Raw genomic sequence first — 18,371 nt, forward strand, 5'->3', positions numbered from 1 at the left:
ATATATGTGGTTTTTCAAATATTTGTGTTGAACAAAATATCGTAAATGTAAAGTGGATTTCTGCAATTGTAAAACAAAAGTTACAAGACCAATATATATCCAAAAAATGGTCTAGTGAAATTAATGATTCGACAAAAGAGCAAATTTACAAGATTTTTAAGAAAAATAATAAGTTACTAAAACTGCATTAAGATATTGCCACATGAAATTTAGAACCTCAAATCACCATCTCCAAGTGGAGACTGGGAGATGGTACAATGTTCGTTTAAACCAAAGAGTGTGTAAACTGTGTAATTCAGGTCAAATTGCCGACGAATTCCATTATATTCTTGAATGTAAAGAGCTATTGATATTTAGACATAAATATCTTGATGATAAAAATTGTTCAGTTCTAAATACTATTAAGTTTTGTGAACTTATGTCTTGTTCTAATGTAACAAACCTGAAAAAATTGTTATTTTATTATCAAATATACAGTCTGTCCTCCATTCATTTCCTTGTATATATTGTATATTTATGCTTATTCACTATTTATCTACTACTTATCTATTCATTTCTGACTTTTGAACTGTATATAATGATTGTCCTCATGTACCATTTCATGGTTTGAGCAAATAAACTGAATTGAATTGGAACAGTCAAATTGCATTGAATTTGATTGATTGCTTGCTGACTGATTAATTGATTGATTGATTGATCGATCGATCGATTGAATGAAACAATTTTAAATGTTATATGTGCTTTTGCCTTTGTGCATTATGCCTATCTTATTAAACATTACATGAAATCTAACTATTGCATTGATTGATCGAATTTTGAATGATTGTTGACGTTTGTTCACTTTCGCTTACACATCGCACAATCTACCTATCGAGATCTCGTCACATATGGTCCCTGTATTGATTGCAAGTCGGTCCGGGGTAGCCTCGAAGTGAAATCGTAGCGGCCAGTCACACCACAGAATTACAAGAAACATATCAATGTTTATCCCCTTGATATATATTTATTAGGTATCATATCGAGTGTTTAAACTGTTACAACAAACATGACATAACAAAACACAAGTAACCGAACATGAACAGCGCCACAGATCTCGTTTTATGCACACTTCCGGTATTGTTGATGGGGCATTTGTCCTCATCTTCCTCATCCTCTGCTGGAGTTGTATATTTCCAATTTCCGCACACTGGAAACTTATGCGGTGCTTTTGGCATTTGTTTCAATTCTCCGACTTGCAAAACAAACCCCATCCCTATTTCTGCGTGGAAATCAATGTGGCAATGGAAAAACCAAAACCCTGCGAAACCAAAATAAACAGATTGTCAAATAAAATGTTAAAAAGTTGTCAAGAGTTTTATATGTGTACAATAAATTTGCCTAATACGCACAACATACAGATGAATTAAATTAAAATACGTACTCTTAAAAAGCTGTGTATAAACGACATATGATTCGTAATGCAAACCATGAAAATATTTACCATGTCAGAATTTTCCTCAATCCAGAGCCTATTAGTTTTTTTTTGTTGTATGAAAATAAAGTCCCACTAAATGAATAGGAATTTGGGTTCATTTTTATATTTAATGTCAGAATCACCCGAACTTGGGCGTTTTTCTTGCACATTTCTAACGATATGAAAAAAAAAATTCCTCAGCGATACATACTTTAAATTGACTTGTTTGCATATACTCGAAATTCAAGTGTACCTGGATTAGTGGCGTGTATCCGGACAATGCTATATCCACCGTCAGGAACTGTGATAGTGTCTTTTAAAGCTGACATATTTAGATTCCTGGTAATGTTTCCGGCTGCGTCCAAATCCTTCACCTCTTGCATGGTGGTTGATTTGCCAATCTGCATATAAGCATATGACATGAATGAAGCAATCGCTGCATACAGCAATTAAATGACTTCGAACACAATGTATAAACCAACTAATCAACAATTTTTCTCATTTCTTTGTAAGCTTGTGTTTTTCATATTAAAATAATTCTTTAAAAAGTCGGCGGTTAATAATTTAACTAAAATCTGTAGATAAAAAAATAAATAATAATAAAACAACGAGCAGATTACCAATATGTAGATATCATATGGAATATACATTTATTACGTTTATTCAACAACTTTTTTTTTTACATTTTGCACACGTACCTTTCCCATTGCTACCACTCTGTAACTATAGCCATGAAGATGCATCGGATGGTTGGCGTCAAATGTTTTACCCTCGTCAACCATAACAAATTCTACAACGTCTCCTAGTCCAACTTTCTCAACGTGCACACACTCACAGTATTCTGAGGAGCAGTCACGACCAACGGTGTCAGAATTGCAGAATAATTCCTGTAAAAGATTTTTCTTATTATTACCTTTTTGTGCAAATCGCAATTCAAACGATTTTTTTTCTTCAAAATTGCTTGTGATAATCCAAGGTTATAAACATGTGAATAAGGTCTGATTTGTTGAATATCCATGTATATACCTGTGGAATGTCCTTAAATTGTGTGAGGGGTGGAGCGGGAGGCAGTATCATCGATAAGTTGTTGATTTGGGGCAGGTACAAATGTTTGGATCTCTCGACGGCCGAAATTGGATACAGCAAAGGATCATGGAACCGGTAGTTGTCGATCTTGTTGAAGTCCATAGACATGTAGATAGTTTTGTTTGGTGTTTTCGACAAAGCGCCGTCGTTATCCCGAAGAGAAATCAATCGGGACACGGGAACGAGGTCATCAGTTTCTTCTTTATTCCAAGGGTTCAGTTTCTGATTAACGTATCAAATAATTTCATTGAATATACCTGATGTTGTACAGATATTAGTATTATTAAGCAGACATATATATTTGATTTATATGTGCGTTTATAGTATTCTTTTGCATGTACCTTTCCAAGGCGTCGTCCTGCTTCATATCCGGTATTTTGTTCCGGCAGACTATCGGAAGCTCCTTGGTACCGCAGTATGGCCTCTTGATGGGCTGATTTCACGGAACAATCTGCTTCACCGCGCGTGCGAATCCAGTAACTCCCAACAGGTTGTGTGGCAGCGATGACAACGTCAAACCGTTCACCTGCAAACACGTTCAAGGACTCAACCGTTACAGGTTTCACTGGGAAACCGTCTGTAGCTATGACAGTCAAAGAGTGGTTGTCCACCGAGAATTGAATGGGACAGTTCAATACGCCGTTGCTGATCAGACGCATTCTGTAGCGTTTCCCTTGCTCGACCGTTAGAATTGCATGAGGTGTGTAGATTGTCTCATTGCTTCCATCACGGTTTTCGAACTTTCGAAAAGTTCCTTTGCCTGCAAGTAGATAAAATAATGACGTAAAATTTATGGAAGAATAAAAAACTTTTCAAATAAGTATGAACTTTTAAAGCAAATGGAAGACTGATGTGAGAGTTAAAATGTCGGAAAAGAATTCAATAATTTTTTTTAAAATCGAGTTTAGACCTCACCATTGATCAGCATAGAGGCGGGTTTATTATCACCGCCTGCATAGTGATGATTGGTGAATCGATTGATAGATAATTCCACCAACCAGTCATTTATAATAACTGTGTGTTCAGGCAAGTCATGGTCGTAAAGTCCAAGATGGGGTTCGGCCGCGTCTTCTTGTCGAATCACTAATGGTCCAAAAACACCGTCCATTCTCTGCGTTCCAGAGTGAGAGTGCCAAAAGTAGGTTCCTGGATAGTCGGGTTTGAATCTAAAAAAAACTGATATGTTTTGAAAAGGAATAATGTATCTTTATTTGTTTTTTTAATCCTATAATACTTTTAAGTATGCATCAACTCTTTTACATTATGCCTACGTTGCTCAAGTGCTTACATGTAGTGGCATGGAGTACTACGCATTTTGTTTTGCATATTTTTTTTTTTTTTTTTTGCTTTTGCAAATCAATTCACATATTATATTTAGAAAATCTTATAAATAAATAGAATGAATGACTGATTACTGTCTTTACAAATTGTTCTACATTATTTCATACACATGTATGAAATAATATTATTTTCATAAATGCAAGATTGCGTTCACAATTATCATATCGTTTAATGTATTCTTCGGGACCGTGTTTCAACTATTCTTATTTTCTTACTTGTATTGAAACGATGAATGAGCATTTATAGGACACTGTGTTAACATGGAGACCCCGTCCATGTGTGGCGTTTGTCGTTGGTGAAGGCCGTGCCAGTGTATACTTATTCCATCAGCGCCCTCTAATTTGTTATACAGGTTGACAACAACCGTATCTCCCTCACAAATCTACAACCAGATTTAAATAATTTCTTAAAAGGTAAATTTAGTTCCTACAGGTTATTGTCATATACAACGCATGTGTGTGTGTAGACTGTTTATTATATTCAGCTTCAATAATATGTTTTACATAACAGTACATTTTACCATATAAATAAACATTTGGTTGACAGTGATTATGTAATTAACTTGTACTTTAAATATGTCACATCTCCCTTTCTTTCAAGAATTTAGTTTAAGCCAATCTACATACAATTATATTAAACGAAAAGAATTTCGAATTTTACTTTAAAAGTCTAATAAATGAAAATTTACTATTCTGTAAATTGTTCTGCTGTCATAGGTTCCATCTCTGAATCCTTATGAATCAATACACAAGTTGCACCGATGCTCTGTCTGAGCCACTACAACTTTCACTGATAATTTCAAATAAAGAAATAAAATATTAAACACATTATCACTGATTTCACAACTAATCACGGAATCTTGATGGAAGTTTGATTTCACGTCCCGACCTGGTCTTCACTGGACTCTGAATCTTTTGAGGCGCGTCCTTCTGTATCTCCTCTGTGTTACCAATAGTAGGTTTCCTCTCGGGTTTCCTATCCACACGATCCATCGATCCATGTTGGGCGGCATGATCCAGGAATGGTGTAATTTCCAGGTTTTCTTCTTTTTCCCTCACTTCTGCAGGATTAGAGTTCGTTGGCCTTAAGTCCCTTCTATTTCTGCGATATTTCCTGCCATTGTTTCCCTTAACTACATATGAACGTGGCAATTTATGTTTCTCTGCAACTGATCCATGTATCCACTGATCATTGTGTTTGATCAGAACCTTTTCTCCTGGAATCAATGGTTTCAAGTCAGATTTTGGAACATGTTTATCAAATTTCCTCTTCTGCTTGGCCTGGCGAGTCTTTAAGCTTTCTTTGACAAATTCAGCGTTTTGTGGTTTCAAAAGTGTTGCTGATACAGGTAACTTTGTCCTTAATCGTCTCGCTAGAAATAACTGAGCTGGCGATAATCCAAGTTCTTCAAAAGGTGTGTTCCTATAATCCAAGATTGCCAGGTAAGGATCCTTTGCTTTTTCGAGTAAGTGTTTGATTGTTTGAACCATTCGTTCCACTTGTCCATTTGATTGGGGAAAATGGGGACTAGACGTCAAGTGGCGAAATTCATACTCTTGGGCAAATTTCCTAAATTCAGCACTAGCAAACTGAGGTCCATTATCAGACAAGGCTTCATCAGGAATACCATATCGTGCGAACAGGCTCTTTAGATGTTGAATCACACAACTGGAGTTAGGCTGTTCCAGTTTCGCTATCTCTGGCCATTTTGAATAAAAGTCTACTGACAGGAGATACTGGTGTCCATTGAATTCAAACAAATCCATGGCTATTTTAGACCAAGGTCGGTCTGGTATTTTATGAGGAATAAGACTTTCTCTTGGATTTTGTCGTTGATGGGTAGCACAAATGCTGCATTTGGAGATAATATCTTCAATGTAACTTCCCATTGATGGCCAAAACATGACTTCACGTGCCATTGCTTTGCATTTTACAATGCCTAAATGAGATTCGTGTATCCTCGCTAACATTTCCTTACGACAGGTTTGTGGTATCACTAGTCTAAGACCTTTGTAGATCAAGCCATCTATGCATGCAAGTTCATCTCTGTAATTCCAGTAGGTGCGTATTTCCACGGGAAGTTGATCGCGACTCTCTGGCCATCCTTCTAGAATAGCTTTACTGAGTAGAATCATTTCAAGATCTGCGGAAGCTGATTTTTGTAATTCTGCATACTTTCCAGGTGATAGGGGTAAGTACGACAAAGCATTGACGGAGAATTCATCAACTAACTTCTCTGTTGTCTCTTTCAAGTAATTTCTGGATAGATGATCAGCTACAACAAGAGTATTCCCAGGTTTGTATGTTACCTCCAAGTCATAACATTGTAATGTAAGAACCATTTTCTGCAGTCGGGCTGGAATGTCATGTAATGGTTTACGGAAGATAGACTGAAGAGGTTTGTGGTCAGTTTCAACTTGAATTCGTCTTCCATAGACATACTGGTGAAATTTCTGACAGCCATAAACTATAGCTAGGGTCTCCTTTTCCAACTGTGAGTACTTCTGCTGTGTTGTAGTCAAAGCTCTGGATCCAAATGCAATTGGTTTACCATCTTGAATTATTGCTGCTCCAAGACCTGTTGAGCTGCTGTCCACGGTAAGTAAGACTGGTTTTTCAGGATCAAAATATGTCAAAACTGGAGTATTGGTTACCATCTCCTTCAGTTTCTGGAAACTTTTCTGCTTGTTTCCATCCCAATGCCATGCAACATCCTTAGAGAGTAATTGTCTTAAGGGTGCCGATTCCTGAGACAAGTTTGGAAGAAATTTTGCAAGATACTGAATGAATCCCATGAATTTCCTTAGGTCCTTTTTGTTAGTTGGCGGTGTCATTTCTGTCACGGCCCGGATCTTCTCTGGATCTGCCTTGAGTCCCTCACTACTGAGAACATGTCCAACATAGGTCACTTCCTTTCTGCGGAATTCACATTTTTCGGAACTCAATTTCAAATTATAGTCTTTTGCTCGTTCTAAGACTTTCTTTAATCTTTCGTCATGTTCTTTTAGAGTTTCACCCCACACAAGAATATCGTCAACGATGACTTCAGCACCGTCAATGTCTTCCACCATTCGTGACATCACACTTTGGTATATTTCCGATGCACAGTTTAGACCAAATGGCATCCTTAAGAATCTGAATCTTCCAAGTGGTGAGTTAAATGTACAAAGTTTGGAACTGTCCTCGTCCAGCTGAATCTGCCAAAAACCGGAAGTTGCATCCAACTTGGAGAAGTACTTGGCATTTGGCATGCGAGTGACAATTTCCTCAATGGTTAGCATAGGATAATGGGGTCTTCTTATGGCTTTGTTGAGATCTCTAGGATCAAGGCAAAGTCTCACTGAACCATTGGGTTTTATGACTGTAACAAGACTGTTGACCCACTCAGTTGGCTCTATCTGCCGAATAATGATTCCGTCTTTCTCCATGGTTCTAAGTTTGTCCTTCACCTTTTGACGAAGTGCTACTGAGATACGTCTCGGTGGATGGACGACTGGTTGCACATCCTCCTTCAAGTGTATCTTGTGTTTGCCAGGTAAACGACCAACACCAATGAATAAATCTGAATAGTTCTTGCGTATCAACTGTTCGGTAAGGTTTTGTGAGGCCTGTGTTTCAAATTGTGCCACACTAAACATCTTCTGAACTAGTCCTATCTGTTGACTTGTCTCTGATCCAAGTATTGTTGGAGTTTTGATGTCTACAACTTCAAATGGAATGTTGAATGTTTCATGGTGAAATATGCATGGAAGTACTACTAATCCTGTGGATTTCATGGTATGTCCACTGAAACTTTTCAATACGGCTTCTGATCTCTGTATTGTTTCACTGAATTTCAGGCGCTGTAGAACATTCCGGCTAACGACATTACATTTGGCTCCAGTGTCCACATGCATTGTTACACTATGGTCATTCACTTTACAGTTTACTGTCCAGTCTGATTCTGGATTTACAGAGTTAACTTCATGTATCATGCCCATAAATATTTCAGCAGATGTATCACTTTCTTCGTCACTTTCACTGTCTGTATCTGATGATATTTCTTGTACCATATTCACTTTCTTCTTCTGTTTATGATATTCTTTGGTTTTAACATGCTTGTGGGAGTATGACTGTGTTTTAGTTTTGCACATACTTGCGAAATGGTCAGGCTTCTGACACAAATTACACAACTGACCAATAGCAGGACATCTATCTTTATAGAAATGTTCGTATCCACATCGGGAACACTTCTTCTGTTTTGCCTTGAATGCGCGAGGTTTAACTGCTTGCGGCTTCTTCTTTACAATGACATTCACATTAGGGTCTTCCCCTGATGAATTCATAGATTTCAATTGCTTCTGTGACAGCTCAAATGTTCTTACAATGTCTGTACATTTCTGTAGGGTCAGCTCTGATCCTTCACTAATGAGTTTTTCACGAACTTTCTTTGATTTCACACCAAACACAATGTGATCTCTCAACATCTCATCCTCAATATCAGGATTATAACCACAGTCATTGAACAACACTTTCAAATCGGTATAAAACTGTTCAAAAGTTTCTTCTTCATCTTGAGTGCGACACTTGAACTTGTAACGTGCATATATCACATTAGATTTAGGCTTGCAATATTGTTCAAAACGGTCAAAATAAACTTTTAAAGTTTTCTTGTCATCACCCTGCAGATTCCAAGTCGAATAAATGTTTCTGCCCTTTTCACCTACCCATAACATCAGGTAATTGCACTGTTGTTCCTCCGATTTCCCTTTGAGAGGTCCACCAAACATAAATTCACAGTGAGCTTTGAATGACTTAAATGCACTCGGGAGGTCCTGAGATTCCCAGGCCATCTTCGGATTTGGCTCCTTGTCCGATGCCATCTTTTCAAAATGACATGAAATATGACTTCAAATGGTCACTGTAAATGTCGAACACTTAATTTCCTTGAAGGATGTTTTCGTTTGGTCTGGGTTTCTGGCCGATTTTGGCAGCCACTTCTGACACCATGTCATATACAACGCATGTGTGTGTGTAGACTGTTTATTATATTCAGCTTCAATAATATGTTTTACATAACAGTACATTTTACCATATAAATAAACATTTGGTTGACAGTGATTATGTAATTAACTTGTACTTTAAATATGTCACAGTTATCAAAGCACCGTACACTCTGCAAAGGTGAAACACGTGCTTAAAAATCTATCATTCTATTAAAAAACAAAGAATATGGTTCTTTTTAACTGTATAGAACAGAGTTATAACAATTAAAATGATATTTTTCTTTATGAGGGTTTGCATGTGCTTTAGAATAAGAAGTCTCTGTTTGCTTGTATTTTAAAACGATTTGAAGGAATTTTAAGCCTCATTCAAATATTTAAAACTTTTTCGGATGGTTGCACAAACAAATGACGAATGGCTTTGGAGATCGTTGTGCACTTTATTACGTACATGGATCCCGGGTCCAGGTACCATTCTGTTCACTGTGATTATCCCCCTTTTTGTTCCATCTGCCGCGACACAGTGAGGGCGGTCGCAGTCAGTAGCATTGTGTGGACAATCGAAGCATGCTTTGGCCAAAGTATGGTAGTACTCCACCGTGAAGTTATACTCGCATATCATCGGAAAATGGCTGTCGCATTTTCTTCTGCATGGATGATTGTTGTAATCTGTTCAAAAGAAAAGGATATATATATATATATATATATATATATATATATATATATATATATATATACTAGCTGACATAAATGCCTCTTCCAAATGTACAATCTATAGATATTTAGTTGATCATTGTACCTTGCAGTCATATCTAACAAAAAGAATTCCTTTACAATATAAGAAACTTATATGTAAATTAAGATTATCATCCCATTGTCTTACCATCGAAACTGGCAGATATAACAATGTTCCATTACAAAGACGTTTATGTCCTCTATGTACTTTAGATATAGAAGATGAATATCATTTTATATTGAAATGTCCCTATTACTGTAACTTAAGAGAAAAATTCCTTAAGAAGTTTTATTATATTAAACCCTCTGTCTTTAAATTAATTCTATTATTGTCAACACAAAATGTAAAGGATTTGTGCAATTTAGGTAAATATATTAAGAATGCTTTTGTAATCAGAAAACTTCATGTATAAACTTGCCTTTTTCAAGTGACCAGTATATGTGTTATAACATGTGTATATCAATTGTATATGTCTATGAGCTGTACAGCTGTTGACTAATAAACAATACAATACAATACAATATATATATATCCAAGATGAGCAGCATTTTAAGTGGGTAGTACATCAAATTATAATTTGGTGGGAAAGTTTTGTGTTTAAATTGCTTGTCATTATGGCTCTACTTAGAGAATTGTGAGCAGAAAGGAAGGCCATTAATTTTTAGGCGACAGCAGGAAATGAATAGGATTTGTTACAAGTGTGTTGATTTTTTACAGTATTTTATTTAATTTCATAGTTTTCTTTTTTGTTTGCTATTCCAGAGTTCATTAGAGACAAATTTTCATTTTATTTAAAAATCTGAAAGGTTTCCTCCGAGCAAAGTTGTATGTTAAAAAAAACTAATGTTTACGATATCTACTAGAGGCAAAAAAAAAAAAAAAAAATTTAAATTTGATATCAAATCAAGTCACATCTTTTAACATTAAGAGCATTTACTGTGGAAATTTTTTCCTTTATCTGGATCTCTCTTGAATGTCTCAGTGAACTTTTAAACTTTTCAAAACAAGACAGTAGGAAAGCGTTAGATTATCTAATAAGTACTAGCGTCCGTCACTTCCTCTGAACTCCATGTCACTCTACCAGTTCTTGTTTACAATTGTGAGACAATAATTTCAAAACAAGATCAAGATAGCGGTATTTTAAAAGTGCTTTAATTGGGGCTTTATCTATCAAACTCACATACCCTGCCCGTGGACACATTCCCCTATCGTTACGCCGGGGACGTATATAACGTCCCTAGTATATATGCCTGTTTGGGTGATATTTATCTGAATTAATTGACATTGTGTGATTGTTATTCTTTGCTCATTCTTTTTCGTTACAAAACTCAATGATCTGACAATTAACGCGATTTAACCATTTACACGATCGACGTAAAGATTTCTTTTGTTATAAATTTGTGCGTTTATGTATACTTCATTTCTAAAAAGATTTTCCGATCATGTAACAGAAATTTATATATGAATGCATTAAAACTGTTTATTAAGCGTGCCGAATAAAGATAATTAAAATATATATAAACTGTTCAAAGATCGATATATATATATATATATATATATATATATATATATATATATATATATATATATATATATATATATATATATATATATATATATATATATATATATATATATATTAAATCAACATTTTTAAGATGTTACGAGTACATGTAAAATTCGTTAACGTAAAATGAATTTAACGACTGCTAAAAATACCACGAATGAGCGACTCAAGTTTGCTGACCAAAGTCAATTTAGGCATCTCTAGAAAAACCTTGAACCCCCCCCCCCCCCCCTAAAAACCTGTGATTCTGTGCCTGGTAGATTCTGACAGGTCTCCTGCGAAGAGTCCCCATACTTGTAAACATGCAGATTTTGTAAAGTAGAATTATGTCACTTAAATTATGTAATACATAATGGATGACACGAATATCAAATTGCGAGCTGATAAAACAATGTACGTCTGCGGACCTTAGACAAATATTTGAACTTAATATGCAATCAAAAATAATTATTAAGCATATAAGCTTACTTAACTGACTTACGGGAAAGTTGGTAGTGGAATATTCAATAGTCGTTTGAATTCAGTCTTTTAAATTTTTTTTAACAATCTTTAAAGGGTTTTCAATAACACTTTTAAGACACCCAGTGCCTATAAAAAAGATTTTGGAGTCTGGCAATTTTTTGGAGGTGGGGGTTAAGGCAATATGAGCTGCAGTTTTCATGAATATTAACTTTAATTGTGAAAATGTGATTTACTTCAAAAATGACAAAAAAGATAAAATCGTTATTGTTTACAAACATCTGTTAGTCATATTTTTGTCACAGACAGATGCTTGAGGACAGAACAGCACCCCCCCCCCCCTCCCCTGCCTAAGTATAGACCCCGAGACTTTAATTATTTTTTTTTTTATTAAATTATACTTTAATGACATGTTTCTATTCTAGTTCATTGCACAAAAATACCTTAATAAACAAACATTTTTAAAATATCAGAACCTCCGTACATTTAGAGGATCTGATTTTTAAAAAAAAAAGTTTGCTTTAGGTAATCTTGTGCAACGAATGTATAAATTAGATCAGAAATATGTCATGAAAGGGTAAGTTACGAGAGAGAGAGAGAGAGAGAGAGAGAGAGAGAGAGAGAGAGAGAGAGAGAGAGAGAGAGAGAGAGAGAGAGAGAGAGAGTAAAGTTTCGGGATCTATACTTGTTGGGTGGAGTGGAAGTCGATCCAGCACCTCTTATTTTTGTGGGAAAAGCTTGTTAGGGGCCCTGATTGAAGCAAAAAATTATACATTACTGTCATCCTGTATTAAAACTGGTTTGCCATACATTCCTAAATAGAGAAATCTTTCTTCTGATAACTTTTAATGAATCATCTTAACTCTTGTTTATCTTAATCTTTATGACAAAGGTTTAAGCGACATTGAGAATTAATATTAAAACAGGCTGTTGCAGCTAAATAAAATGATTAAAAAAACAAACAAACTCATATTTCTTTAAATAGCTGAAAGACACCTACTGTTTGCGAGGCAAATGCATTTAAAATTCAAAAATATGAAAGGAAAAGAGGTCGGGAGTCCAGCGATCGTTGCTGTCACTTATATATACCCAAGGGTCTAATGAATTCATATACACACAGACGGTTATTAACCTGTACTGGCTTGAAAATTTTTTAAAAGATAGTTTATGCAGTAAACGTTCTAGCATAACTGATTACACGTATCGTGTATTCACCCTTAATTAATTCTTTATTAACTTTTTATTTCATTAAAAATGAAGTGTCCCAGACTTGTATATTCGAACTAATTAAATTGATCCAAAAACTCATATATAAATTTTGTTTTCATGATAATTCAAATCATATTAGTTAAATTACACTTACCTGCAAATTTGTGATTACATAGCACCTGTATAACAAGAACAGCAAGCAAAAGTATAGATTTCAGCATATCGAACGATTTCCGTACATGTACCCGAAGGAAGCCAAGCATATAGACATGACTTTAAAATGAAGTCCGTTTTATAGTGGGTAGAGTGATCGCGTAGGGCCTCTGATAACACGCCTTACGGCGGTCTCGGGCTAAACGAACCATATCCGGAAAATAGTTCCTATTTGTCAAATTCTTTATTCCGTGTATTGATAAACTTTATTGAATGTTACAATATGAATCGGACTTTTCATTCTAGTGCTAGTAACACAAGTATAATATATGAAGTGCTATGTATGTAAAATCCTCCCAGGTTTATGATCACTTTTTTTTTCATTTTGAACATTTGTCATTGCATGCATAATGCTTCGTTAGGATCAAAATTAACTATTTAAACAAACTCTTTAAAATCCTAGTAGTGGCAAACGATTTGCAAAAAAGGAAAAGATTAAATTCCTATTTTGGCTATCTTTTGCGTTAACACTTTATTTCTGTCAATATATTGTTATTTCAGGAATGGATTGAGTTGATTTTTGAATATTTCTTTCCTTCTTTTTTTTTATTAAGTGCTAAAATAATATTATAGTTATGATACGTTGAGTGTGGAAAGGGTACCCTACGGCTTTCCATAACGGCTTTCCATAGTTGAGACATATCGGTTTAGAAATTGTTTACTTTACAGAAACACATATTAATCCCAATGTCAAACGTTTAGATGACCGAAATTATCAGTGCATGTTTGTCATTTCAAAAGACACCGAAAATCGCAGTGTACAAGTATAGTGATTTGAAAAGAGGTTCTTGTCTACTCATTTACATACTGTTTGTAAATGAAACCCATTTTCCAAAATGGGCTTGAGGTTTTAATAAATCAATGATGAAATTTTAAAAGACATATACAAACTTTTAATAATCATCATAGTAAATAACATTACGTAATTTAAGTTTGAAAATTAATTTTCCTCTGGTCCTTTTAAAATACGAATTTGTGTTAAGAATAACAAACGCGTTTGTGTTGTTTATTAGTCAACAGCTATATATACAGTTCATACGTACAAGACAATTGATGTTTAATAAACAAAAATAAACAGGTCAGTCGAAAGAAAGCAAGCTTACATATGAAGTTTTCTGATGACAAAAGCATTATTAATATTCGTAAACATGCATATGAATAATACATGCGCGGATCCAGAAATTTTTTTTCAAGGGGGGGGGGGGGGGGGTCCGACGGTTATTTCAGTTTGCCCGGGGGGGGGGGGGGTCCTAGACACTTTTTTGTTATTTTCATAATGTAATTTAAGGAAAATTGAATTTTACAGGGGGTCCGGACCGCCCTAATCCCCCTCTAGATCCGCGCTTGTAATAAATTTCCCAATTCATTTATTCATTTACATTCTGTGAAGATAATAATTGAGTTAATTTAAAGACAATTGTTTGATATAGTAATACTTCTTAAGGAATTTTTCCTTTAAAAGGCAATTAATTGTGTGATTTAAATGTATCAATAATTTATGTATTTTATGATTTGATTTCTTTTTTATATACATGTATCTAGTATAATTTTCCTGTACATGTATTTAGTATTTTTATTTTTTTTTATTTATTTTTTTTGTTTTTCGTGAAATAATTGTAATTCAAAACGATATATTTTAATTTAGAATTAACTATATTGTTTGATATACTTTTACATGATTTTAGAATCAGCTTTTTTTGAGTGACAATTTGTATCAATCGCTCACAAATAAGTTTTGCTCACCTCGGATACAATTACACCAATTACTGAACATAATTGATTTAATTATCTAAAACACTGTACATAAATTATGTATAATCACATTTCAAGTCAATCATTTCGCTTCCGACATCTGTCGCTTTAGCTCATGATAATTATTATTATTGAAATAATAGCAAACGCTCTCATATTTAGACGGTGTGTTCCCGTTTTGCACACATTTGCTAATTGGGTATAGAACAATAGGTGTGATTTGTGTTGTGATAGCAATTATAGTCTGCTTTCTGTCAAAGATTTTACCTGGATTTTTACCTTTGTTTTATCAGCGCCTTAATGATAAAACAAGAAGAATACAGATATTTTGTTGTGTTTTAGGTCTAATAACTAATAACTATCACCATTTTTTTTTTCGTTTGATAAAATAAAGATAATGATATATTTAAAAAGTCTGATCAAAAAAATAATGATTAGATTAGATAAATTGACTTTTACATTTTTGTCCATGCACCTTAAATATGAAACCAACTGAATTAGGAAAAATTAATGGCCCAGAGCCAATAGGAAGCTGATTCAATGGATAATTATATGATGAAGGGGAACACTACAGAGACAGTCATAGGTTACTCCATGTCTCTTTTTACAATTGAGTTGCAAATTATGTAAAACGCATGTTTATAATTGATTGTTTGGTATCAACAGAAAGAATATCATGAAAGAAACAGATCTTTATCACAAAATATTTGAATCTTTGAAGTAGCGACCTTGACAGTAGTTCTTATGACATCACCGCTTTAGTATATGGCGGGCCACTTTCTAGTTTATCAAATAAGAGGTTAAATACATAAACAATCTGACAAAAATAATATCTTAATATTGATTCGATATGCCTCAAACTGAAAAAGGTTGAAAATGCAGGAATTAGGTCTACATTTGATAGGTTTTGTGAAATAATCTTTTGAAGCATATAAAATTGCCGATTTATCATCATACAGTTTGTCTATTTTCTTCGATTATTGAAGATATAACACAACATAAATGAAAAATATTTAGCAGCGTTTTCACGAGACACATTTCTTCCATTTGTGTCAGCAAAAGCAATAATTAAATATTAACATATGATATTTTCTCTTCAAACCTTTAGCATGTACTTCCTATAGGCAGTAAGTTAAACAAAGGCGCTACATATTCAACATTTTTGCAATAATCTTAAGCTTTCTTGTTTAAAAAATATAATGAAATTGTTCATGACCAAATTGATGTTTGAAATCAAATTCATGAATAAGGGTGTAAATTATTATATGTAAATGTGCTTTTATGCAAGTTATATTGTAACATAAAAAACATGTAAATATCAATTGCGAGTAGATATGTTTTATTTATGCCCTCGCAGGAATTGTGATATAGACTATAGCAATTAAGCAATTATCTCAGCTGGTCAAATTCCCGTTTCGCACACATTTTTTCGATACCAAATTTTCAAATGTGTGCAAAACGGGAACAAACAATTTAGACATCAATACAATTAATCAATTAAATGTTTTCGCTCAAACCATGAAGTTGCACATGGACTTCTTCAAGTACAATACAAAGACATGCACATCCTAGTTTAATGCCTTCTTGTCTGAACAGAGAGAGAGAGAGAGAGAGAGAGAGAGAGAGAGAGAGAGAGAGAGAGAGAGAGCCTATATTGTATGATTTTATATTTGCTTTATCTAACGAGTTGAAATGGTATATATTTGCGAGGCTTGCCGAGCGAATATAACCATAACAACGAGTTGGATAAAGCAAATATAAAATCACACAATTATAGATGTTCTATTTATCTCATACAATTTCATTTATATTATGAAGCTTTTGAGACAGTCCCTTAATTATTTTTTTTTCAAATATTTTAACGATGATGCAACGTTGTGTTATGCGGTTATTGTGACCTTGCACAATACAATTTAGTACGTCATTTCTGAGATAAATCTAACTGTTTTAATGTAAAGTTTCACTGAAATAAACCTTGAAATAATTTTTTAGCTCTAAATAATTTTTCTTAGAGCTTATTCATTGGATTAAATGAAAATACTGATTCGAAGACTTGAATAATAAAGTTTGTTGACATAACGTTACACAAAGTTGCAAATGCTCATTAGTTAGAATTGACTCGAATGAGGAACAGTTGTTGATGTTTTATAAAACAAACACCAGCCTTATGATTCGGGATTGAAAAAGTGAATAAGGATGCTTACTGGTATTATGAAACATTTTTTCGGTAAGTTCTTGTATATAAACACAACCAGTAACGTGTTACGCTCAGTTTCAATCGCGTCGTCAGGATGAACTCCATGATACGTAATTTGCAGTTTTATAAACTACACAAAGCAAATTGAAAGTTTGAAGGGGGCTAAACTTATAAAAAAAATCTTGACAAACAAGAAAAAAGGTCTTTTGGTTACGGTTACGGGTTATGTGTAACTTTGCAAAAAGAGTTGGGGGGGGGGGGGGAGGACCGGGTTCCGACGCCTATGCTACGCAGTTATGTGGGTTGTTTTTTTTTCATATTTGTAAGTAATTAAAGTCTTTGACAAAATCCATTTTATATCACTTTTTGTAGTAGATATAGTTATGTTGAAAGTACTAGCAAATCTTCGAAAATAGGTCACTGAAGCGTTGAAGCGAGGGCCTGTGTCAAAATTAGTACGGACCGGAAGTATTTGATAAAACGTCACCCGTTTGATATAGCAAAGGATTATCACACAGGTTATATACACTACAAGTATGATATATATATATATATATATATATATATATATATATATATATATATATATATATATATATATATATATATATATATATATATATAGTATATATATTATTATATATATACATTATATATATATATATATATTAGTATATAAGTATTATTCCCTCTATTTCTTACGGAAACCTATAGTTAATTCGTAGCTCTATAGAAACAGCCAGACTGAAATCTACACGCCCCGTTTATCGATTGGTCGAAATCTACAGCTGCTGAAACTGATAAGAAACTGACAGGACAGATATAGACACGCCCTGTTTATCGATTGGTCCAAACCTACAGTGACCTAGAAAAAAATCACGGACTGCACGAAATAATCATAACGATGTCAGACTCAAAGTCTCACAGGAGACGATTTGGCTGTTTCTTTTAGCTAACGTACTTACGTACATTTACAGTAATTTAGTGAATTTTACTTACTTTTCATAATCAATTTATCAATTAGCTAAAAGAAAGATATTGATATAAACAATAAAATGCTTTCTTTGATGATTCATTCAGGTTATGAAGGTAGCGATCAATGCAGAAATAATTTACATAACCCGCTAACGCGGGTTATGTATTTTTTCTGCAATGTCGCTACCTTCATATCTATATATATATATATACACACACACACACACACACACACGCACACACACACACACACACACACACACACACACACACAAATGGTTCGGACAAAAGTTCTGTCAACTTACTAGGTCTTTACCATTAAATAGAAAAACTATACAATACAAAACTTACAACTGTTATTACAAGATATAGCATTGTTATTACGATAAATGAAAATGAGT

At 34.1% G+C, this 18,371-nt stretch overlaps 1 protein-coding gene across 1 annotated transcript; it reads right to left on the reverse strand.

The window, feature by feature from the left end:
- Positions 1-977: 977 nt before the first annotated feature.
- Positions 978-13,145, reverse strand: LOC128156598 (uncharacterized). Its single transcript, XM_052818789.1, has 9 exons — positions 12,988-13,145; positions 9,314-9,531; positions 4,096-4,262; positions 3,455-3,705; positions 2,881-3,299; positions 2,480-2,761; positions 2,152-2,340; positions 1,707-1,854; positions 978-1,297 (listed from the first exon to the last, which is right to left on the reverse strand). The coding sequence occupies exons 1-9, from the start codon at positions 13,094-13,096 to the stop codon at positions 1,035-1,037; spliced, it is 2,046 nt and encodes a 681-aa protein (XP_052674749.1). The 5' UTR covers positions 13,097-13,145; the 3' UTR covers positions 978-1,034.
- Positions 13,146-18,371: the final 5,226 nt, after the last annotated feature.

Source organism: Crassostrea angulata, chromosome 7, assembly GCF_025612915.1.
Source record: "Crassostrea angulata isolate pt1a10 chromosome 7, ASM2561291v2, whole genome shotgun sequence".
In the NCBI taxonomy this organism is placed as follows: Eukaryota; Metazoa; Mollusca; class Bivalvia; order Ostreida; family Ostreidae; genus Magallana; species Magallana angulata.

Coding starts and splice junctions, on each gene's coding strand:
- LOC128156598 (XM_052818789.1), bottom strand. CDS start 13,096: ATGCTTGGCTTCCTTCGGGTACATGTACGGAAATCGTTCGATATGCTG. Junction 1,855..2,151: donor GAGTGGTAGCAATGGGAAAG/GTACGTGTGCAA, acceptor GCTTATATGCAG/ATTGGCAAATCAACCACCAT. Junction 1,298..1,706: donor GATACACGCCACTAATCCAG/GTACACTTGAAT, acceptor TTGGTTTCGCAG/GGTTTTGGTTTTTCCATTGC.